This window comes from Haliotis cracherodii, unplaced genomic scaffold (assembly GCF_022045235.1).
Source record: "Haliotis cracherodii isolate W230 unplaced genomic scaffold, xgHalCrac1.p SCAF_10, whole genome shotgun sequence".
Lineage (NCBI taxonomy): Eukaryota > Metazoa > Mollusca > Gastropoda > Lepetellida > Haliotidae > Haliotis > Haliotis cracherodii.
In genome coordinates this window covers 50,060,171-50,084,756 of record NW_027266265.1, presented here as the reverse complement: position 1 = coordinate 50,084,756, position 24,586 = coordinate 50,060,171, and the positions used below count along the sequence as shown (strand labels likewise).

The 24,586-nt window shown below is 43.0% G+C and overlaps 2 protein-coding genes across 5 annotated transcripts; both read left to right on the top strand.

Moving 5' to 3' along the window:
- Positions 1-3,039: 3,039 nt before the first annotated feature.
- On the top strand, positions 3,040-13,000 carry LOC139452008 (GLIPR1-like protein 1). Of its 3 annotated transcripts, none has more exons than XM_071233305.1 (7): positions 3,040-3,172; positions 7,508-7,733; positions 8,493-8,622; positions 9,348-9,451; positions 10,766-10,884; positions 11,388-11,482; positions 11,910-13,000. In XM_071233305.1, the coding sequence occupies exons 2-7, from the start codon at positions 7,512-7,514 to the stop codon at positions 12,020-12,022; spliced, it is 783 nt and encodes a 260-aa protein (XP_071089406.1). In that variant the 5' UTR covers positions 3,040-3,172; positions 7,508-7,511; the 3' UTR covers positions 12,023-13,000. The 3 variants fall into 3 exon arrangements, with proteins under 3 accessions (XP_071089406.1, XP_071089398.1, XP_071089391.1); XM_071233297.1 differs by lacking the exon at positions 3,040-3,172 and adding an exon at positions 3,697-3,780; XM_071233290.1 differs by lacking the exon at positions 3,040-3,172 and adding an exon at positions 4,823-5,203.
- Positions 13,001-15,668: 2,668 nt separating this feature from the next.
- LOC139451991 (uncharacterized) lies at positions 15,669-23,800 on the top strand. 2 transcript variants are annotated; one of them, XM_071233274.1, is made up of 5 exons: positions 15,669-15,746; positions 19,168-20,671; positions 21,659-21,826; positions 23,234-23,332; positions 23,476-23,800. In XM_071233274.1, the coding sequence occupies exons 2-5, from the start codon at positions 19,391-19,393 to the stop codon at positions 23,761-23,763; spliced, it is 1,836 nt and encodes a 611-aa protein (XP_071089375.1). In that variant the 5' UTR covers positions 15,669-15,746; positions 19,168-19,390; the 3' UTR covers positions 23,764-23,800. The 2 variants fall into 2 exon arrangements, with proteins under 2 accessions (XP_071089375.1, XP_071089382.1); XM_071233281.1 differs by having other exon boundaries at positions 15,675-15,750.
- The last annotated feature ends 786 nt before the right edge of the window (positions 23,801-24,586 follow it).

The window sequence follows — 24,586 nt, the reverse complement described above, 5'->3', positions numbered from 1 at the left end:
TTGATATTTTGATAAAACGATCCTGTAATAAAGATCCCGTAGATCCTGTTATACAAGCACCACAGAGACGTGCTTTTAAACAAGCACCGTCTGAGAGACGAACCTGTTCTACAAGACCAGCAGTCCCGTAGAGACGATCATGTTACACAAGCCCCGTAGAGACGATCATGTTACACAAGCTCCGTAGAGACCATTATAGTACACAAGAACCGTAGAGACGATCCTGTTACAAAAGCCCCGTCTGAGAGACGATCATGTTACACAAGAACCGTAGAGACGATCATGTTACACAAGCCCCGTAGAGACGATCATGTTACACAAGCCCCGTAGACACGATCATGTTACACAAGAACCTTTGAGACGATCATGTTACACAAGCTCCGTAGAGACCATTATAGTACACAAGAACCGTAGAGACGATCATGTTATACAAGCTCCGTAGAGACCATTATAGTACTCAAGAACCGTAGAGACGATCCTGTTACAAAAGCCCCGTCTGAGAGACGATCATGTTACACAAGAACCGTAGAGACGATCATGTTACACAAGCCCCGTAGAGACGATCATGTTACACAAGCCCCGTAGACACGATCATGTTACACAAGCCCCGTAGAGACGATCATGTTACACAAGCCCCGTAGAGACGATTATGTTACACAAGTCCCTTAGAGACGATCATGTTACACAAGCCCCGTAGAGACGATCATGTTACACAAGAACCTTAGAGACGATCATGTTACACAAGAACCGTAGAGACGATCATGTTACACAAGCCCCGTAGAGGCGATCCTGTTACACAAGCCCCGTGGAGACGATCATGTTACACAAGCCCCGTAGAGACGATCATGTTACACAAGCCCCGTAGACACGATCCTGTTACACAAGCCCCGTAGAGACGATCATGTTACACAATCCCCGTAGAGACGATCATGTTACACAAGAACCGTAGAGACGATCATGTTACACAAGCCCCGTAGAGGCGATCCTGTTACACAAGCCCCATGGAGACGATCATGTTACACAAGCCCCGTAGAGACGATCATGTTACACAAGCCCCGTAGACACGATCCTGTTACACAAGCCCCGTAGAGACGATCATGTTACACAATCCCCGTAGAGACGATCCTGTTACACAAGCCCCGTAGAGACGATCATGTTACACAAGCCCCGTAGAGACGATCATGTTACACAAGCCCCGTAGACACGATCCTGTTACACAAGCCCCGTAGAGACGATCATGTTACACAATCCCCGTAGAGACGATCCTGTTACACAAGAACCGTAGAGACGATCATGTTACACAAGCCCCGTAGAGACGATCATGTTACACAAGCCCCGTAGAGACGATCATGTTACACAAGCCCCGTAGAGACAATCATGTTACACAAGCCCCGTAGAGACGATTATGTTACACAAGAACCAGAGAGACGATTATGTTACACAAGAACCTTAGAGACGATCATGTTACACAAGCCCCGTAGAGACGATCACGTTACACAAGCCCCGTAGACACGATCATGTTACACAAGCCCCGTAGAGACGATCATGTTACACAAGCACCGTAGAGACGATCATGTTACACAAGCTCCGTAGAGACGATCATGTTAGACAAGCCCCGTAGAGACGATCATGTTACACAAGAACCGTAGTGACGATCATGTTACACAAGCCCCGTGGACATGATCATGTTACACAAGAACCTTAGAGACGATCATGTTACACAAGCCCCGTAGAGACGATCATGTTACACAAGCACCGTAGAGACGATCCTGTTACACAAGCCCCGTGGAGACGATCCTGTTACACAAGCCCCGTAGAGACAATCATGTTACACAAGCCCCGTAGACATTATCAGGTTACACAAGCCCCGTAGAGACGATCCTTTTACACAAGCCCCGTGGAGATTATCATGTTACACAAGTCCCTTAGAGACGATCATGTCTCACAAGCCCCGTAGAGACGATCATGTTACAAAAGTCCCTTAGAGACGATCATGTTACAGAAGTCCCTTAGAGACGATCATGTTACACAAGCCCCGTAGAGACGATCATGTTATACAAGCCCCGTAGAGACGATCATGTTATACATGTCCCGTAGAGACGATCATGTTATACATGTCCCTTAGAGACGATCATGTTATACAAGTCCCTTAGTGACGATCATGTTACACAAGCCCCGTAGAGACGATCATGTTATACAAGTCCCTTAGAGACGATAGATGGATAGATACATTTGGATGACGCATCTCTGTAGTAACAGAGACACAGTGCTGGTTACCTGGCAACAGATAAACCAATCATATAAGGCTGCCAAGAAATTTAAGACAATGTAAACTTTGTAACTTAACTGCACTTAAACCGAGTTTAAGGTTATATTAGTTTGTCCATCTTGTTACTGTCATGCAATTGTACATCGAACCTAATATCTATCTATACCCTAACTTTGAACATTGAACATTGAACATGCTTTTATCACAAGAAATAAAAAAATATCATTAATATTGAGAAATATTTGTATTATGCATATGAAAAAAGAATTGTTTGATAGGCATTACTTAGAAGTTGACGGATGATAGACACAATTTTATGGATAACAACTTCTTTAATACAGTAAAAAGCGACGGTATAGATCCTTATACCGTTATCCCACTCATATATGCAATTGTTGTTACTGTTAATCCTCTACTGTTAATCCTCCACCTACTATATATATTCTGTACTAAGTCCCTCATTCAGTCTTGCTTGACAACGGTATAAGGATCTATACCGAAACGTCGCATTTTACAGTATTAAAGAAGTTGTTATCCATAAAATTGTGTCTACCTTGTCATGAAATAAGAAATCCATAATTTCCTATGGTATTACACTATGGGGACATCCAATATATGATTTACACACAGAGATGTGATACACGCTGCTAGTGGGGTCGAATGTCCCCATGATACCCCGCTGAGACATACTGGGGGAATCCCATTGACAGTAACAGCGCTAGCGCTGGGGATGGTGAGCGAGGTGACCCAGGCATTGTGAGAAGCACTCTATTCACACGGCAGGTGGAGATACCACGCTGGGATGTTTACTTAATGCTTAAGAACATATAGAGTAAAATTATTTAAAGCATCCTCTAATATATGTCTTCATTGCTCGGATTCGGCTGTGTGACTGAACCGCAGGTGAGTACGTGTTAATTAGTACGTGACAACTTTATAATGAGGCATGGGCGTAGCGTAAAGCGGTGGATTATTACGTTCTTTGACAAAAGCAACCCTAGTCACGATGGCTGTAGGTCACGTCACTGAATAGGCCCTGTGTGGGGTTGTGTGTCGTCAAGTATTGTGAAACTGAAATTAGATCGACTCGTATATATAATACACTCGATGTACATATATCAAACATGGCGTCAGTATAACATTAATTTTGTACCCAACTTTAACAAATACAGCTTTCGTACTCAGTCATCATTACTTCTATATGTCACATAAAACAGTCACGACACCTTTTGAAATTCGCGACAAAGCGTATGTGGTAACGCATGTCAATATCGGATATTGCCCGCCGTGATCAACCTGAGGCGGACTCCCGTTCGACATTTCAGTGTCAACGAAGCGTGGAAATCAACAAGGTCACGTGACATTTTCATAGCATAAACAAAACTCACTGGACCGTATCAATTCCATGCTAGGTTATGAATACGTTACGATCTACATAAAGTATGACACCCTGATTGACAAGGGTATCTGTGGAAGGTAGTTCATTACGGGTGCCCATGCGTGTTGAACAGGTAGGTGTTTTTGGTTGGTGGTAGAGGCTCGATATGCATATATATAATTTATTACTTTCCCGTGAAGAGATCACCCGTTTGATAAACATACAGCTGTATTAAACATTGTGTAATACCAAAACGCGTGCTTATGTACTCTCAGAACAAGTTTCACGAACAAATATTGAAAGCTCTCAACATCCCTTGGCTGACGTCACATGGCATTGTTTCGCCGATGGATCTTCCTACAAAATTCCACAAATTACGTCATCGTGTATTGTGACGTTATTGTAAACTTGGAGATGCAAGGCCCGTTCCACAAGGCGATCGTATTGTAGCGCAACGACAGTCGTTAGTCTAAGTTAAAGTATGTGAGTTGCGATAGTCTTATCCTTACGATAATTTTGTGAATTCTAAAGGTGGACCGTTGTATGGTATTAAATTCATACGTTTCAACTTTTGACGTGTTTGAAGTATTATTCTGTTAATATCAGATGGACTATGCCATGGATCGTGTAGGTGTCAGCCTATTCATACTCAACAGTATAATTAAAAAAAACCCGTTACAAATGGCAAGTAATAAATAAAATACTAAACTCGCTCCCGTGTAAAACTGATTTTATGAAACTCGTGAATAGTTGTGGTATCTGACGAGCGAAAGCGAGTCAGATACCACAACTATTCACGAGTTTCATAAAATTGGTTTTACACGGGAGCGAGTTTAGTATTCTATATCTCCCGGTTAGTGAGTGAATGTGATTTTACGCCGCTGACAACACAATCCAGCTCTATCACGGCGGCCTGTAAAATTTCAACTTGGTGTCAGAACAAAGCCGTGAATAACTGTACGAGAATCTAGATTTTCTGTCAGGGCACAATGTCACACAATCAGCAGGATACACAATGGATTTACCCCCCCCCCCCCCCCCCCCCCCCACACACACACACACACACCCCCGACCTCTACTTGATACACGTCACTGCGTTGTGACTATTGTCCTGTATCCTAGGTTTCCGGTGACTGGAAGCTAATTAGTCACACATACATCTACATGTAAACACATATAGACGAGAAGACGAGATCTCAGCTGACAACATGTCGGAGTCATTGATCCTAGAGAAACAGAAGCTGTGGTGTAATTATAGAGATATTTTTTCATGTAAGTCACATGCAGTCAAACTCATGTGATGAACACCTCTCAGCCACTTCCGGGTTTGTAATTAGATGCCTGGGCGTGTTGTCGAAAACATTGTGTGCAAATACAGACCCGGATATATATTCACCAGAGTGCAGGGATAAACAGAACTGTTTATATAATCAAATACGATCTAGCATGAGATCTTAATGGCTATGTACAAGTGACGTATGGAACACGGAACATAGTTTGGAGCATCACCAGGGAGTTTAACCCCCAGGTTGACAGGTTGACAGATTGACAGTGACGTGAGTATACATCCCTCGGTGTGTGTGTCAAGAATTTAGTTTGAAACAAATGAAACAAATTATCATCCTGTAACCACTGACGACGTTGATAATACCAGTCTTCTAGACCTATGGTCAGCATGTATGACTTGTTGTTTTACGTCGCATTGTAAATATTCGATTATCGACCGGACAAGCAATGCCATTTATTGATATTATGAGGTGAGGTGAAACGGCGCGTCCAAGATTATTGCACTGATATAGCGACGTGCATGCACGTATGTGTGTGTGTGTGTGTGTGTGTCTGATGCCGATTATAGTGCTAGCACACTGAGATACCATGCAGTTTAACATGAATACACCACTCAGTATACTGACCACTCACTGAATTAACCCCTTAATGCCGAGTGCAAGACAGGGTAACAACAAGTACCATCTTTTAACGTCTTTTGGTATGACGCGGCTGGGGATCGAACCCCGGACCTTCGGTTCTCCGGGCGGACGCTTTACCACTAGGCCACGGAGGCGGTCTGATATTATGACACGCAATTATACACGCCACCGCGCCTGACCGCCCTATCCATTACGTGGACCAGCATAGGTTTCTGAGGGCCTAGTCTAACCCGGAATCACCACGGAGTGAACGTGTACAAGATTTAATGGAGTGAGTGAGTGAGTGAGATGGAGTTACACTGCTTTGAACAGTATTTCAGTTATATCACGACGTGTCGGTTTAATATTGGAGGTGCAGGTCTCAGAAGGTTACCACTTTGATTCATCCCACGAGCCTTGTGCTGACAAACCTAGAAACATAATCGGGGCGAACCCGCGATCACAGATTTCTGGAGAGTCCAAGGGACGCAACTCCGCACAACTTAATGGAGAGGAACAGTTACTCCATATATAGTTGGCTGGCCTAGTGTGTCACCGTACCCCGATGTCTGCTGACCATGCCAACTTAGTCTCTGTCTCATTACATTATGGATGGGGGTGGTCTGGTGGTTAAGGCGCTCGTGCGCCCCAGCGAAGATCCGGGTTCTTTACCTCACATCATCCTCTTTCCACTGGACTTTTATAGTCAGTTACCTCCCTTGCCCTGGTCCCACACGGATACAACGTCAATCGTCGTTACGCTGTCGGATAATGTTAAAAACGGAGTTAAACTATACCCAACATCCTCGGCCATCCAGTGTGTTATATCCCCATTCCATTATGACTACAAACCCTGGAAACAGTCTCCACCGCAGCTTCGTATGTTGACTGGAATCAAACAAGGCTAAACTCGGCCGTCCAATCAAATCACACTGCTCTTTCACAGTTAAAGGCGATATCATCAACACTCGACCTTTGCATGCCATGTCTAAAAAACCCGACACCTTTTGTAGGAAAAGGATTTCCCTCCAGCCGTCGTCGTATACTATTCACCCAGGAAAACATCTTTCAAAGCTAAAACTTCAATACTAACAACATTCTTCAGATTAGATCAGCTGTATCGAGGGCATGCTTGGACTTGGAATCAAGTTGTGATTTTGAATGTAGATCTGTACTCGCGTTCAGAAGCAGCATTTTGATTGGTCGTTGATTTCAAGTTTTTGAGTGAGTGAGAGACTGATGAAGTAAGTATGGTTTTACGCCGCTTTTAGAAATATTCCAGCAATATCACGGCGGGGGGCATCAGGAATGATCTTCACACATTGTACCCATGTCCGGAATCGAAACCGGGTCTTCGGCGTGACGAGCGAACGCTTTAACCACTAGGCTACCCGACTGATCTCATGTTCACGTGTAGGACCATTCTGTGAAAGTGACAAGAGAGATGAAGCTGGTGACATCACTTCAGAAACGGAGCTGGGAAAGCTGGGAATGTATCAAAGTGGAATAGGTATTTTAGTCATGGGCACTCTACCAAGTTACTCGGTCATGACAAGATACACACACATGTACAATTTAAAGAAAGTCCACTTCCTCTCAGAAACTAGAACGCCACGAAACAGATTATGCCGATATGTTAATAAAAGCAGATTATGTTTATGAATCACTATCACAGAATGATGATACCAGGTGTTTTGAAAAAGGTGAGACTTTCCTGTCCGACCGTTGGGACAAACACACGAAAAGGCAACTCAATTTATCACCTAAAAAAACATCAAAATAGGGAACTGCATCGGACATAATCATTTTTGTCGCTGATGCGTGAAATTTGGAAATAAACAAGTTCACATAAGCTGGTAGAGGTAAAATATATTTTGCTCAAAGAAAAACAATTCCGGTCAAATTCTCAGTACTATGTTATAATCATAAATCAGTCAAAGTATGTATTTGCAGGGGGATGGCAACAATAGTGCTCATCGTTGTCGTCCTGACGTGTGTAGTCGGCGTGATGTGCGTCGGAGATGTAGCTGACGTCCCAGAGCAGAGATGGGACACACTATTCAGAAGCAAGAGAAACAGACCTGATAAACGTGGGTTCAACTTGGACGAGAAGATGGCCATTGTAGACCTGCACAACCGCTACAGGAGGAAGGAGCGCGCCACGGACATGACGCTCATGGTGAGGGAAGGGAGGTAACCGCGCGGCTCTCGTACTTGTATAGATTGGCCTACAAGGGTTAATATGGACAATGGTCGGTTAACGGTTTCCTTCTAAACGAGATTAATTAAAGGTGAAGGGGTTGATAACATTCATTGGCGATGACTAAATCACCTGTGGTTATGAATACCTTACGGCCTATTTAAAATAAGATATGGGGATTGACAAGGGTATATTTTCACGTTGGGTGAAAGGTAGTTCTTTACGGGTTTCTATGCTTGTTGAATAGGTAGATGTTTTGTCTATGATGCAATTTGTAAAATCTATACTGATATTGGCTGCATATATACTAATGCGGTTTGGTACATCTGTACTGGGCCCGTGAAGATGATTCGGGTCAGAATAGGTCTTCATCAACCCATGCTTGCCGTAAGAGGCGACTATGCTTGTTGTAAAGGCAACTAACGGGATCGGGTGGTCAGGCTCGCTGACTTGGTTGATGCATGTCATCGATCCCAATTGGGTGGATCGATGCTCATGATGTCAATCACTGGATTACCTGGTCCAGACTCGATTATTTACAGACCGCCGTCATATAGCTGGAATATTGCTGAGTGCGGCGTTAAACAACAAACAAACAAGCATCTGTACTGATGCTTGCTTCATCAATATTGATGCGGTTTGTTGCATGAGCTCGATGTAGCTTGTTATACTTATACTGGTTTTGTTTCCTATATACAAGCGTGTATGGGTTTATACATGAGCTGTGGTATTCCCCAGGTTTGGGACGAGAGCCTGGCCCAGATGGCCCAGGGATGGGCGGACAGGTGCTTGTGGAAACATAGCAAATCCCGCAAGAACATTCTACCTCAGTTTAACTATATAGGAGAGAACCTATATGCTGCAACAGGTAATTCAATTTCAATTCAATTCTTTATTGTATGAAAGTCCACAGGCCCATGTACAACGGAGTTACATAACATATTTCATAAGCTACAAAGTCAAGGTAACAATTCACTTCGTAACAAAAACGCACGATGTATGTAAAAAGCCAGTTAGTTTTGTGTTAGAAGATCCTTGCAGGACAGTAATAAAGACAATGTTATAGCATTAAAATGAGATAAAGACCATCGCGGTAAGTACTTGTTTCTTAGATTTTCGAATATAGGGCAAATAAACAGAAAATGGTATTCATCTTCGACAACAATGTCACAGAATGGGCATAACCTTAGGGATTTCTCAATAGATGAAATCTTACCAGAATCCGATGTTTGGTTGGAATCTCCCAACCCAGGGAGCTGAGAATGATTGTTGAGTCCACACTGATCCACTGACCGGTGTAATAATGTCTAGGCGCTAAGAGCACGCTTATGCATGGAGTACAGCGCCATATCGTCGTCGTCATCATCATCATCATCATCATCATCTCAGATTCGCCCTGATTATCAGCCATGGTTTGTCAGCACTCAACCTGTGCCCGTGGGTTTCACCAAAGTGGTAATCGTCTGAGATCTGTGCTCCTTCAGGATTTCTTCACACATTAAGCTGATGCCGTGACCTAACTTAAAGACGGCATTAATTGAACCCAACTCAATTATACAATTATTAATGACAACCACGTTGCTATGGTTACAGATCTACCTTCGGCTGAGAAGGCAATAGGGAACTGGGCGGACGAGGCCAAATATTACACGTTTTCCAGCGGTTATTGCTCAAAAGTCTGTGGTCACTACACTCAGGTACACAATTAACCTCGATAATACGCACTGTTCGCTTTCTGTCAAAAAATGTCTGTATCTAACGTAGGCCGGATAAATGAACCATGAAGAAATCTCCGATGAACCAGTTCGTTCCAATACCACGATGTGAGGCTTATTGCAATTGATAGGGTCTGTTTACAATTGATTGGGTCTGTTTACAATTGATTGGGTCTGTTTACAATTAATAGGGTCTGTTTACAATTAATAGGATATGTTTACAATTGATAGGGTCTGTTTACAATTAATAGGATATGTTTACAATTGATAGGGTCTGTTTACAATTAACAGGGTCTGTTTACAATTAATAGGGTCTGTTTACAATTGATAGGATATGTTTACAATTGATAGGGTCTGTTTACAAATGATAGGGTCTATTTACAATTAATAGGGTCTTTTTGCAATTAACATGATCTGTTTACAATCAATAGGATCCGTGTTTCAGAGTGTTGGTGAACAGATAACTGGGTATTCGATGGTGGTATATTTGATACGGGTATCATAGTTGTATTTTGGACCTTAACGAAAGGTTCAGTGTTTCGGCCTAGTAACATTTCTTTAACGTTTGTAAATATTTGGTCTGATCCGATATTCAAGTGCCCGGCGGTTTATGTATTTATGAGTGAGTGAGTATGCTTTAACGCCGCTTTTAGCAATATTCCAGCAATATCACGGTGGGGGACACCAGAAATGGGCTTCACACATTGTACCCATGTCGGGAATCGAACCCGGGTCTGCGGCGTGACGAGCGAACACTTTAACCACTAGGCTACCCGACCGCCCCATGTATTTATGAAATGAATGTACATTTACGCAGCCCAAGTAAGTTAACAGTTAATAGTATCGATAACTGAACACAGAACATTACAAAGTTAATAGTATAGTCATGGAACACTGAACATAACAAAGTTAATAGTAGAGGTCACTGGACACTGGGTCAGTACAAAGTTAATAGTAGAGGTCACTGGACACTGAGTCAGTACAAAGTTAATAGTAGAGGTCACTGGACACTGGGCAGGGCACAGTTAATAGCAGAGGTCACTGGACTCTGGGCAGGGCACAGTTACTAGTGTAGGTAACTGACCTGTTAATATAAAAAATAAATAAAATTAATCACTTTCTCTTGTTAAATTTTGTATAAAGTGTGTTGCGGGTTAATATCGTTGTGGAATGACATGAAACCATTTGATTGCAAGGCTCTTACGAGAAACAAAGAAACAAGCATGTCCGTCTCTCACTTTGTTTACATTTTATCCTTTTCATCCAGGTGATAGTGAAAGTAATTGTTGTTCCCAGGTGGTTTGGGCGAAGTCCTATGCAGTGGGATGCGGCATCAGGCATTGCTCTAGCCCACGAGGTCTGGACTGGGATCAATATGGAGGCGGGTATATCGTTGTCTGCAACTACGGGCCTGGGTAAGTGTGTGGTGAAAGAAGCGTCCTATAAATAACCCTTTCCATGTTGGTCATGCAGTTGAAGCTAGACATGAGAAAATGTGTTGGTAGCCCCGACACATTCAGTAATTTCAATTGTTATGTATGTTAAACAAGGCCTTACAACTTAACAGAGCGCGTTAAGCGATATGGGACCCTGCACATGAAACCCACACGTAAGATGTTAGTCATAATTAAATGAAATTACAATACAAGTGAGGTGGTCGCGGGCTTGACAGCTCAAGGATGCTAGGATAGCCTAGTGGTTAAGTCGCTAGCTCGTCACACCCAAGACAGTGGTTCGAATCCACACATGGGTACAATGTCTGAAACCGTACTTTGAGGTCCTGCAGTGACATTGCTGGTATATTACTGGCGTAAAGACATACTCGTTAACACACTTACTCGAAACAAGTGTTGATAAAGTGTTGCAAGATATTCTTTTAACGCAAGTTCTGTAACCCATCTCTCCGTGTTCCCTACAGAGGAAACATTGTTGGACGTCAACCCTACAAGAGAGGAGGCTCCGCTTGCTCCAACTGTCCCGAGGGATTCAAGTATTGTATAGACGGACTCTGCAGTAAGTAAACAATCTAATTAACAAACAAATAAACAAACAAACACGTCAAGGACGACGAAATATGTACCTAGATCCGAGCGCGATCAAAGGATCTTCTGGTCATGATCTGGCCACGATCGGGTCGCGTTCAACTGCTGCGACCGGATCGCGGCACTTCCTTAACATTTACTCTTACAGTATCAAAAGCATCTGTTATTTAAATGCTAAGTACATAACATGTATGTGACATTTACATGCTATTCAGCTTTTCAACATTGGTACAGCTTGACTTTAATTCAATAACGGTACATTTCTGAAGTACATTTCTTATGAGAATAATTCATGTCCGTCTGTAATACGTTTTGATAACGTGTTAGTTTCTGGAGATCGGGAGGTTTTAACTATTTTATCATCTCTGTGGTGTCGTTAACTGATTTTTATTTTTCAGGCGAAACAGAGGTTGCCCCTTTTCCATCCCCATCGACAGCGTCACGTCATCTCCCGCGGTTCCTGTTCATCGCTACGGCGTTCTTGTCGTTGTGGTTAAACAACGCACACTAGGGGTTAAACATCAGAGAACATTACATGGTCATATCCAGAACATGACATTGCTAGCCATCCGCTGATTCACATAATTCACTATAAGAATTAGTCACAAATCATAATGATGTTGCAGCGCATAGAAAGACGGAAACAAGTCTATATTATAATGGTTGCAGAGTGTGATATATTGATTACCTCTCTGATTAGAATGAGCTATGCCAAAAGACACAGGACATGGCTTAGAATCAGTTTCCGAAAGCAAAACGGTCGTATGCCCTGTGGGTAGACCTGCATAACAGCACAAAAGTATCCTTTGATTAATATTTAACAGTTCGATGTAAATTGTATCGGACATATATTGCGTCCTTGGATATAATTTCGGTTTAGATTACCAAGACACGCCAGACAGCCGGATTCACAGGGGTTCTTCCTTCTATACAGACTTGGCGCAAGGCCATTCCATTAGCTGCAGGGGGCACGGGTGGCGCAGTCGTCTAAGGCGTCGCGATTCGCTGTGCAGAGTTGCGTTCCCTGGACACGCCAGAAACCTATGATTGTGGGTTCGAATCCCGGTTCACCCCGATTATGTTTCTTGGTTTGTCGTGGGTTTCACCGAAGTGGTAAACGTCTGAGACCTGCATCACTTCGGGCTTTCCTCCTACATTAAGCTGACACGCCGTGATATAACTGGAATATGTTAAAAGCGGCGTTAAACCCAACTCACTCACTCACCCATTAGCTGCACTTCATGGCTGAAACAATGTCCATGCAAAGTTAATCTTAACCTGCTCATCAAAGGCTTCCGATGGTCATGAGATGTCTTACCTGTCTACGTGTGTAACAAGATAGCTACTGTTTCAACATTCCTTAGAACAAATGTGATACTTGCAACGCCACGAAGTCGCATGGCATATTGTCAACATTTCGTCTTGTTTAATTTTAAACACCACACCAGTGCCATAAATGATCTGTTTTACATTTTAAAATAAACTTTTTATATAAATTAATATTGGTGTTGCTGTCACGTACCTCTCCGTGAGTCCGTGAGTGAGTGAGTCCGTGAGTGAGTCCGTGAGTCCGTGAGTGAGTCCTCGAGTGAGTGAGTGAGTCCGTGAGTGAGTGAGTCCGTGAGACCGTGAGTGAGTCCGTGAGTCCGTGAGTGAGTGAGTGAGTGAGTCCTCGAGTGAGTGAGTGAGTGAGTCCGTGAGTGTAAGAACAATCTCATTTAAATCAGATCTTTTGCAGTATACCCTATTGGAAGTGAGTGAGTGAGTGAGTCCGTGAGTGATTCCGTGAGTGAGTCCGTGAGTCCGTGATTGAGTGAGTCCGTGAGTGAGTGAGTCCGTGAGTCCGTGAGTGAGTGAGTCAGTGAGTCCGTGAGTCCGTGAGTGAGTCCTCGAGTGAGTGAGTGAGTCCGTGAGTGAGTGAGTCCGTGAGACCGTGAGTGAGTCCGTGAGTCCGTGAGTGAGTCCGTGAGTGAGTCCTCGAGTGAGTGAGTGAGTGAGTGAGTCCGTGAGTGTAAGAACAATCTCATTTAAATCAGATCTTTTGTTTAGAGGTAAATCTGATTTTATTGAGAATGGTGTAAATAATGCTTGAGGGATATACGAATAACAAACACGTGACTTACCTCTGGAATGGCGGATAATAATTGTGTAAACCAGGTGTCACAATGATGGTTGACGGACGATGAGTGCACCAATCTTGAAGGCGACATTAAACCCTTTTCAGTTATATAACGACGACCATTCTCATGTAAAGAACAGGAAGTTTTTAAGTTTGTAAAACTCGAAATCTCTAAACTCGATATATCGATGTAACTGTATATTCTCGGTTGTATCCTCTCGGTGCTATGGCCCAGGATTCGTCACTCGATGGCTCTTTAGATAATCTTGAAGATGAAGGTCATGGTCTGTAAAAATAGAAGGACAAAGCTTGGCATTGAAGGTTAAAAAAAAGTACCTGTGTCAGAGTCAGTGTACTGTGTCTGAGTGGGTGCCCATTTTAAACTGCGGCGTGGTATCTCAATGGGTTAGCACTATGAAACCGGCATTAGTCCGGCATCAGTGGAATGATATTGAATATCGAACCTTATTTCACTTCACCTCATGCATTCAAGGGCCACGGCTGGCCCAGCTGTCTAAGGCGCCGGGATTCGCTATGCAGAGTTGCGTCCCTTGGGCACGCCAGAAACCTATGATTGTGGCTTCGAATCCCGGTTCGCCCCGATTATGTTTCTAGGTTTGTCAGCACTATACCAAAGTGGTAAACGTCTGAGACCTGCATCACTTCGGGCTTTCCTCCCACATTAACGTGACACGCCGTGATATAACTGGAATATTGTTAAAAGCGGCGTTGAACCCAACTCAGTCACTCACTCATGCATTTAAGATAAAGTTTCTAAGAAATCAGTTTCTACAGTTTGAAAAACTTCGTTAACTCGACCTCAATAAACTCGACATGTATTTTATAACGAAAATGTCGGGCAAAAGAAAGTATACACGTGAAATTTGGATTTCTGAAAACAGACGTGGAAACACTGCCAACATCAGGTCGAAACAACCATGATACCCATATCAAATACAGTAAACTACGTTTATAACGAACACGCTTATAACGAACTGACCGATATAACGAACTCATTTTGTAGTCCCGGCCATTTGTTGTACATATGTTGTTACATGCTTATAACGAACTACGGTTATTACGAACTTAAATTAGTGGTCCCTTTGAGTTCGTTATAACCGTATTTTATTGTACATCGATAGCCCTTTCTTGTTTGTATCATTTCTATGCACCATTACACATGGGTGTACACTCAGTCTTGCCCGGCAGTTCATAAGTTGTAAAGTGTCGTTGAGTCCCCTATCTCTTAACACGGAGGGGGCTGTCGGGTAGCCTAGTGGTTAAAGCGTTCGCTCGTCACGCCGAACACCCGGGTTCGATTCCCGACATGGGTACAATTTGTGAAGCCCATTTCTGGTGTCCCCCACCGTGATATTGCTGGAATATTGCTAAAAGCAGCGTAAAACCATACTCACTCACTCTTTACACGGATTATCCGTGAAGAACCCATGCTTGCCGTAAAAGGCGACTATGCTTGTCGTAAGAGGAGACTAACGGGATCGGGTGGTCAGGCTAGCTGACTTGGTTGTTGCATGTCATCGTATCCCATTTGGGTGAGTCGATGCTCATAATGTCAATCATTGGATTGCCTGGTCCAGACTCGATTATTTACAGACCGCCGTCATATAGCTGGAATATTGCTGAGTGCGGCGTTAAACATCATGCACACAACTTCACACGGGGTGTAAAACCTATATATGTTCTGGATAGCCTTTATTATAGTGATAACAATTATTGCTTTACTCGTGAAACATACGTGATTATTAAATTTATTGAGTAAATATTGAACGCATACACTTCAAAGGATTGCTCCTCGTAAGCATGACTAATCCTTGAACGCGGGCTAGATATCAAGACCGGGGAACTGGCCTAACACTGCACGCCAAGGCAATAGCTAAACTGTCCTTTCACTCTCGATCTGTAGAAACCAGGTACAACGACGTCTCTACGTTGTCAACAGATCCGATCATTGTTGGATATCGAACTCAATTACACCTTAACCATGAATACCACTACTTTCTATAGCAGACAGATTTATCCGTTGTCATAAAACGCTTGACTTTGAATAGAGGATCCGCTGTAAGATATCAATATGGCGGAGAAGCATGGGACTTGGGTAGGTGAGTTTACGCTTTAATTTGTGTTTGTTTGTAGCGGTTGTAGAAATTATTTCAAAAGTGAAATATTGAATTAATATTTGGGGATGAATCGGTTTTCTCTAAACTGTGAATTTAGTAGGATTACTCTTGTAATGTGTGTTTGATTTGTCCTTTGGAACGAACGCTGGTATGTCCTACACATTATATATTCATGTTTATTAATGGTCGTTGGTATTTATTGGTAGATCCCCAAACCCTATTGTGGCCTAATTAGACGTCATATTAATCAATTAACTGCGTTAACCATATGAACGAATTTAGATGGAAACTTTAGAGTTTCATTTATCACTTACACAAAATAAATAAATACACTTTAGTGGTTAATGATACTGATGTTAATGATCTTCATCACAAGGGGTAAGTGGTCTCTCGTCGCGCCATTGTTGAGTTGCGTTAAATAGCAGGATTTATCCTGAAAACGGCGTAAACCCAACTCACTCACTCATTTATACACCGGCACGCGTCTTGTATATTATGCATTTGTTCTGTTGTGTGTACGGTTGTGCCATCAAAGCCAGTGACTGAAGATACCGGTAGGGGCTTAATGATACATTCAACGTTTGACCCTGGTACGGAAAGTTAAACGAATCCAACACCGTGAACACTCTACTCATATTTCCCAAAGTCTAGACGAGTTTAACAATGTACATTAACAACATATTTCCTTTTCTGACAGAGGATTACAGGCATACTGTAGTGAATGTCGTCATATACTCCGACAAAATGTTTTTGCAACCTGATACAACGTACATGTTAAATGTTAGTAATTTTACTGCGCGCATTTGTAAAAGGCGAGTTTTCGTTGAAAATGTTCATGTAATTGGTTGTTGGGTCTCAAAGGGGAAGTTGATCTTGGTAGTATATTGACATCAACCAGAATCCATAAAGGAAGCCATCGACAGATTTCCAAAAGCTGGCAGGTCTAAAGTAACAGTGACTTCAATGCGTCATAATAGACTTCTCTTTCCGTACACCTTGTGAGACAGGCAGCACTTGAATTGGACATTCGGTGGTTACACTAAAGATATGACATACATATACATGCATCAGTTACATAATGCAATGTCTTGACTTATCGGGGGCTGGGGGTGAGCGCTGGTAGTGAACGCTTTACTGTGGTCTCCCCCGAGCACCAGGGTTCTTTATGGAATATTGCTAAAAGCTGCGTTTAACCCATATCAATCAGTGTTCATGTTTTGTTGGTCATCTTTATCTTTTGTATGAGTGAGAATTGTTTTACGCCGCTTTTAGCGATATATCCAGCAATGGGGACATCAGAAATGGGCTTCACACACTCTACCCTTGTGGGGAATCGATCCCGGGCCTTCGGCGTGACGGACGAGAGCATTAATCTATAGGCTAACCCACCTCCCTTCCTTTACTATTAAATAGTTATGGGTTCTATGTAGTATAACTTTCACTCATCTCGCATCCAGTGAATAATTCCAACGTTGATTCACTCGGCACACATACTCTATAATGCCTTGTAGCGCACCAGTAAGTAAATTAGTATGTGACTATATGAATGTTGTTTAACGCCGCAGTCAGCAATTGTCCTAGTACATCACTGCGTCCTGTAAATACTATTGTCTTGACGTGACAAAGCAGTGATATTATGGGCAACATCCGTCGCCGTCAGGGCACGTTGACACTCGTTCCACCAAGTCACTGGTCGACTTTAGACGCCTCGAACGATAATATAGGTTACTTGGGATAATTCCGACCCGGTACCCAAGGAGTACTTCGACAAATAGTTTGTACAAAATAATCAGTTCAAGATGTACTCAAATCTTTCTCTAGCTACATCGTTTGAAATTATCAGTGTCCTCCACAAATTATCAGTGTTAGTAAACACTTGACATTCAACGTAACAACGTTAAACCTCATGTCACCACAGCATCACCACATCAACCCCCGCGATATTGCAGGAATATTGCTAGAAACGAAGTAAAGCCATACCACTGACTCACATCATTATCAGGTATCGCAGGAAGCACGGATGCTGTAGAATGACCCTTGCATATGTATTCATGCATACCCCCGTAACTAACCGGATATGACGTGCACGGAGTCCAGGTCTGCACCTGTTACGTTTGCAATGATAACTCAAGGCGATGTCTGGTGGGAAAGTGGTTGCCAAAGCTCCGGGTTCGATTCTCCGCATGGGTACAACGTTTGAAGCCCATTTCTGGTGTATTCCCGCCTTTATGTTGCTGTAATATGGTGAACGAAGCATAAAACTCAACTAACTCACTCATATTGTTAAGATTACCCGGGTTATCTCCCTTAGGCAAGCGTGACTAGCCTGTATCAAAGTCTTGTTTTCACTCTTGACATTTCAAGTCTACTTTTCTTGACAAAACAACATTCGGTTAAAAATAGTATTGCTGGGATAATATTACATTTATGTAATAACTAATTGAATATGAATTGTTATAATACGTTATTCAGACCTTAAGTATTTTGAAAGGTAGAGATAATTAGCTTTGTGTATTCCCGTATCGTAATATCAAATATTATAAATACATATTTGTATTTCTATTACAATATATTTGATATTTCGGTACAAAAAATTACAAAAGTGTAATAATCTCTCTATCGTGTAATCTTAAACTAATGGATGTTTAAGACGTAATTTCACTCAATCAAGTAGCTTTAGAAACCGCGTATGAACACAGTTTTTTAGTGAACCGCCCAATATATCATATTGCGAAAAATGACCTACAGCCATGTTTGTCGCCATGTTTCGGTGACACAATGGGAAACCCCTATCTCAGCATATTGGGAACGTCAGTGAATAGTTCATTGAGAAAAAATGCATCCCATTGATATATGGAGCTTGAAAGTAGTTCTTACTACGTTGCCTCATTTGAATATTTATCGGATTGATTTATTGCATCGATAACACAATCCTGTATACATAACATCATTTATTTGTCGTATAGCAAGATAAAATAAATATGTCTTAATGAACGTTGATTAACGTTCAATAGAAAAATGAAACTTCGGAATGCATGACATTTCAAAAGCATATTTCTGTGTGTCCCGAATGAATAGTTATGTATGTTATTAGCAGTTAATGATTATTTTTATTATAAGTGAATAAGTGAGTGAAATGAGTCTTGCGCCACAAATCTAGCCCGTCGCCGCTGCTTCATACTCGGTACTGGGGGTGACAACTGACCTAATGACGCGGTTCAAGGTCGACCTCGCTACGGGTACTTCCGGTAGACCATTACACCCGTTTCGGGAACGCCTGGTGTCATCGTTGTAAGTTATTGATTCGTAATTGTAATTGTCTATGATTTTATGATTTAACCACTTCATGTCATTATTTTCATGTGACCTTTGATGTTTTCATTTGATTCCATTCTTCAGTTCAACTCCTCAAGGGTGAGAAATACACTTCACCGTTTGTCACCCAGACTTCTGAACAGGACTGAAGAACAAAGATGTAACATGTGTAATGTCACACCATGAGAAACAATTCAAGCGTAGGTAACCGTATGAAGTGAAAAATATAATCTATGAAAAAAACATAGAAGCTAAAATAATCAGAAGATGAGAAGCTTTTGTGTTGACAGTAAGACTCGTGTAACTAATGGCTGTGGTGCGTGGTGGGCTCATCTCCAGCCCCAAGTCTCCCTGGAGTAAAGCGGGGGATCTAGGATCAGATGCTTCCCTACCCGAGACGCTCCTCCAGACACCAGAACAAGATAAACGAGAGCCCAGTGTCATATCAGAAGACGCTAGAACAATGAGCTTACGAGAAGATTACCGCGTAACTCCTTACAGATCAAGACGAGAGAGACGAAATCAAACAGGTCCGTATTCGACTCAAAGCATCCCTGCAGTTCGCCGTTTGCAGGAGACACGTCGCAGGCATCTGGACGACGACAGGTGGAGCAGGGCCACGGGCAGAGGGTCAGATGTCCCGCCGGCTAATTGGCTGGACAACAGAGGACCAAGTGGACCCGAGTCAGAGGTCAGGAGGTCTCGGAGTTATGATGTCAAGCATATCGGATTTGACCCCGACACAGGGTTGGATTACGTTGAAACGAAAAGGGGGACTAGGAAATACCTTGGAGAACCTTCCAGAAGAGAACCTACTGTGCACCCTCGGTATAGTAATGCTAGAACTGGGACGGTTGCTACGGAGTGGGACTTTGTGGACGACCCTACTTTTCGTAGTGAGTATCAGCAGCAGCAGAGGGAGTACAAACCGCGTAGAGAGTTCAAACCAACTCGGGTTTATGCTAGACGATTGTCAGACCCTCCAAGCGTGGCAGGAGTACCAGCCAGTTCTGTGGATAGTGTAGAGAACTTCAAAGGGTCTGACTTGGGTGCAAAAGAACCCAAGCAAGGAGAGTTTGTGCCACATTGGGGATACTACACGGAAACTCCACCTAGCCCAGGTCAGAGTGTTCTGCCTAGACAAGGTTCGGTGTTAGATCCTAATTACAGATCAAGGTCACGGGAACTAGACAGGAACCTTCTCTCCCCGAGGTCGTTGTCAAATAGTATGGTTCCAACGCACGGATCGACTCTGACCAGTCCTTCCATGAGGGGTTCGGTGAAGGAGCAGGAGTCAGATGAAAGTGGTTTCCATGAACCTACGAGGAAGCAACAGCGTCAGGCATACAATGGTAGCGGGAACTATGCCTCGCCTGACCCGACCCGACCCAACCCGTATCAGAGGGGTTCCCAGGGAGGTTACCAGAGGGGTGCGGCCGGGCAAGGCTATACTCAAGGAGGAGGGTATCAGCAAGGGGGTGGTCGCACCGTCCGGTTCAACATCAGCAGAGACAAGGAAGGAGGACCAAGAAAATGCGATCCAACATACATTTGCACGATACTCGGAGTCCTCAAGCTTGCCGAGTTTGTAAGTGTTCAGCCATGATAGATTCTTTCGCACCTTAGTCTGAGTGAGTGAGGTTCTCCGCCGCCTTAAAAATATTCCAGCCAGATCACGCCTGGGGACGCCAGAAATGAGCTTCACACATTGTACCCATATAGGGAATCGAACCAAGGTCTTTGGCTTGGTGAGCGAACGCTTTAACCACTAGGCTACTCCATAGACTAATACTTAGTCAACGAAAACATGTCTTTTATATAATATTTAAAACACTTCTTCCAAGGAACCGTTCCTCTTCTGCTGTTTTCATGTGGAATCAAGCAAACTAGACTTGGTTAGTTTGATCTAGACTTGCCTAGGCTTTTAGTAAAAGAAAATACCTAAAATTATATATATTCCACAGTCATGGTGCAGTACTAGCGACTCAACCGTCATTGTTGCTCTCTTAAATACATATCATATAATTATATATCAAATACTACCTCGGTATGCATTAAATCCAAGTGTTATATTCAACGGTGGTCTGTCAGATGCATCGGGTCACACCGACAGGCGATAACATGAGGAGTTATTGATGACACCATACCACATGGCCACACATTTGTGACCACTAGATTCTCTTTCCGTCGGATGTTATGTCAAGCATGGGGTGCCGGGGACCTACCCTGATCCGACATCTCCACGGGCTAGGTTTTTAGGAGGGGCGGTCGGGTAGCCCAGTGGTTAAAGCGTTCGCTCGTCACGCTTAAGGCCCGGGTTCGATTCCCGACATGGGTACAATGTGTGAAGCCCATTTCTGGTGTCCCCCGCCGTGATATTGCTGGAATATTGCTAAAAGCGGCGTAAAACCATACTCACTCACTCACTAGGTTTTTAGGGCCGGGAATCAGCCTCAAACTCTAAGACTGTCGCAGACAAAACATTCGTTTTTCACAAACATTATAAAATACGTCGTTGCAACATTGAAATATTCTCTCAAGCTTCTTAAAATATGTTTGTATATGTTGTTTCCAGATCACAAGCGCCATTATCAGTGGAGTTAGCCAAGCTGACCCAGACGTTTGGTCGTTTGATGTCTTCATCTTGTTCGTGGGTGTGAGTGGAATGGTGCTAGCTATAGGCTCATTCATCTTCAGATTGTTTCATTGGGAAGAATCTGCACATCTCGGATGCCTTTGGTTCGTAAGTAAACACTGTATTTTCAAAATACCTTGTTGTGATCTGCACCCAATGAAAGTTAGTCTTGCCACGACTAAGTCTCGTCAAAACAATGAATAGACATTATCTCAAAGCCTCATTTTAAAACTGTTATGGATTGATGTTCATTTAAAATCAAATATCCTTTCGGGTGCCATGCATCTTTCCGAGGAAAGGGAGTTAACTGACTATCAAAGTCCAGTTTCCACCCTTGCCGAACAAGGCAGGAATTATGGAGTTACATTTTGGCTGGACTAACGAGTCTATGCATAGTTCAATCAAAATCGCGCACCGAAATCGAAATCCGGTTTGTAAACTGTCATGCAGATTTCGGTCGATTGCAGGATTTGCAAAGCATGTGCACCGCCAACTCGTTGTCAACAGATAGTTTCCAAGTCTTTTCATGTTTCTAATCAAGGTGCTCACTTGATTTGATGCACTTCGCGATGTAAGACCCGTTTTATCACAATATAGATCTTGATTATCGATAAGATCGTCCTGACTGGGCGCCGCCGTTTTGTTTGAAACAAATGCAAGTGATACGAGAGGTGGAATCTAATTGGTCAATAGGAGAGGCTTCAAAGGGACATAACTCGTAATAACCACTGGTGGCGCAACTATCGAGCCCAGGAATTCCAGCCTAGTTCGGCAAGGGTGGAAACTGGACTTTCAAAGGCAGTTAACTCCTTGCCTCGGGAAGATGGGTGCCATGAGGCCCTATTGATAAGATGAACAAATGTTATTTTCAATACCAAAAGAACCGATTTATAATGTTGAATAGCTGTGGGTGTCGTGTTATAATGATACCTTGAAGAAATAACGAATTTCATATGATCACACCCTCATCTGTCTTGTAAGTTTTCCTCACCGTGGATTCCAGAATAGTAGCAGCTCTTGTCAAAAGTTTGTTTGAAGAACCCACTAAATTGAAGGTCGGACCCATGAAGATCCGGGTTAGAATAGGTCTTCAGCAACCGATGTTTGCCGTAAAAGGTGACTATGCTTGCCGTAAAAGGCGACTAACGGGATCGGTGGTCAGGGTCGCTGACTTGGTTGATGCTTGTTATCGTATCCAAATTGCGTGGATCGATGCTTATGATATCAATCACTAGACTATCTGGTCCAGACTCGATTGTTTACATACCGCCGTCATATAGTTGGAATATTGCTGCGGCGTTTAACAACAAACAAACAAATTGAGGATCGGGTGGTCACAATGGGTGACCTGGTTGATTGTGTGTCATCGTGTCCCATGCGAATCTACCGTGTATATCTGTAGAACATCTATACGCGGTATTCATACAACAATATGCGGCATTGAATGAATACCTTCCAAAAAATTGGGTATATGTTTTTTTGGTTATTACAGCCTACTGACCTCTGTATTTGTAGGAGTTTTCCTGTCATCTAGTTGTGGCTATCTTAATGTTCGTGGCAGCCATCCTGTCAACGTTGTCAGCTAGTCTTGCAAGCTCCATCGTTGCACTAACGGTAAGAATGATCTTATGCTCCCACTGCACATGAATCAATGCCTGCTTGTTAACAATATTTGATCCGTGTTATCCTTGATATATGACATTGTTGTCTATTCATGCCCCAGTAATGAAAATCATACATATTCATATTTTTTCCAGTTTTTCTGTTTCCTTGGAGCCGGATTGTTCTCTGTGGACACATTCATCCTTGGGTCCGCCGTTGCTAAACAGGGAAGAGAATCAATGGACGGTCAAGGTCAAGGTCGAAACCAAGGGCAACAACCCAGGGGTGGTGGGTACCCAGGGCAACAGCAGCAGGGTGGTCCTCAAAGGGGTGGATATCCAGGCCAGGGTGGTCCTCAAGGAGGTGGATATCCAGGGCAGGGTGGTCCCCAAGGGGGTGGTTACCCGGGAGGGCCAAACAAACCTTACCCTCAACGTCGTTGACGACATGACAAGATAGGTTTATGATATTTCTTGACGTATGGAGTGTTTTTCTGAGTTAACTCAGTGATTAACGATGTTGTACTGCAAGAACACCGTAAAGATCACTGATACAGTGAGAAGACTATCAAAGCTTTCTGGCCTTACAGAAAGTATAGATACAGATGGGGAGAATATGTATTGAAGCATTGGAGAGAATACGCTTTGAAACACTGGGGAGACTACGTATTGGACCATTCGGAAGAGTACGTATTGAAGGATTGGAGAGAATACGAACTGAAACATTGGAGAGAATACGCATTGAAACACTAGGGGGACTACGTATTGAAACATTCGGGAGTGTACGTATTGATCCATTGGGAAGAATACGTATTGAAGCTTTGGGAGGATACGTATTGAAGCTTTGGGAGAATACGTATTGAAGCATTGGAGAGAATACGTATTGAAACACTGGAGAGACTACGTATTGAAGCATTCGGGAGAGTACATAGTGTGCATTGGGAAGTATACGTATTAACGCGTAGAGGTATTCATGGATGCATTGCTTACTATATAAAAACATATGTATATGTATATGGAGGCACTGTGAACTATTAGGGAACCACAAATATATCCTGCTATTGAGCATACATAGGACTGATTATGAACACATAAGTAGGAGTCTTGACATTGTCAAACATTGCCATTTATTGGAAGAGGTGTGGCCGAAGAGCAACGTAATTAACTATCAAACTGTCACTAAAGAAACATTTCTGATGCGTGTAGTTAATATTCCATTAGTCGCGCCCTACATGCCAGGCGCCCCTAAGTCGTGTCAGGATCCGGT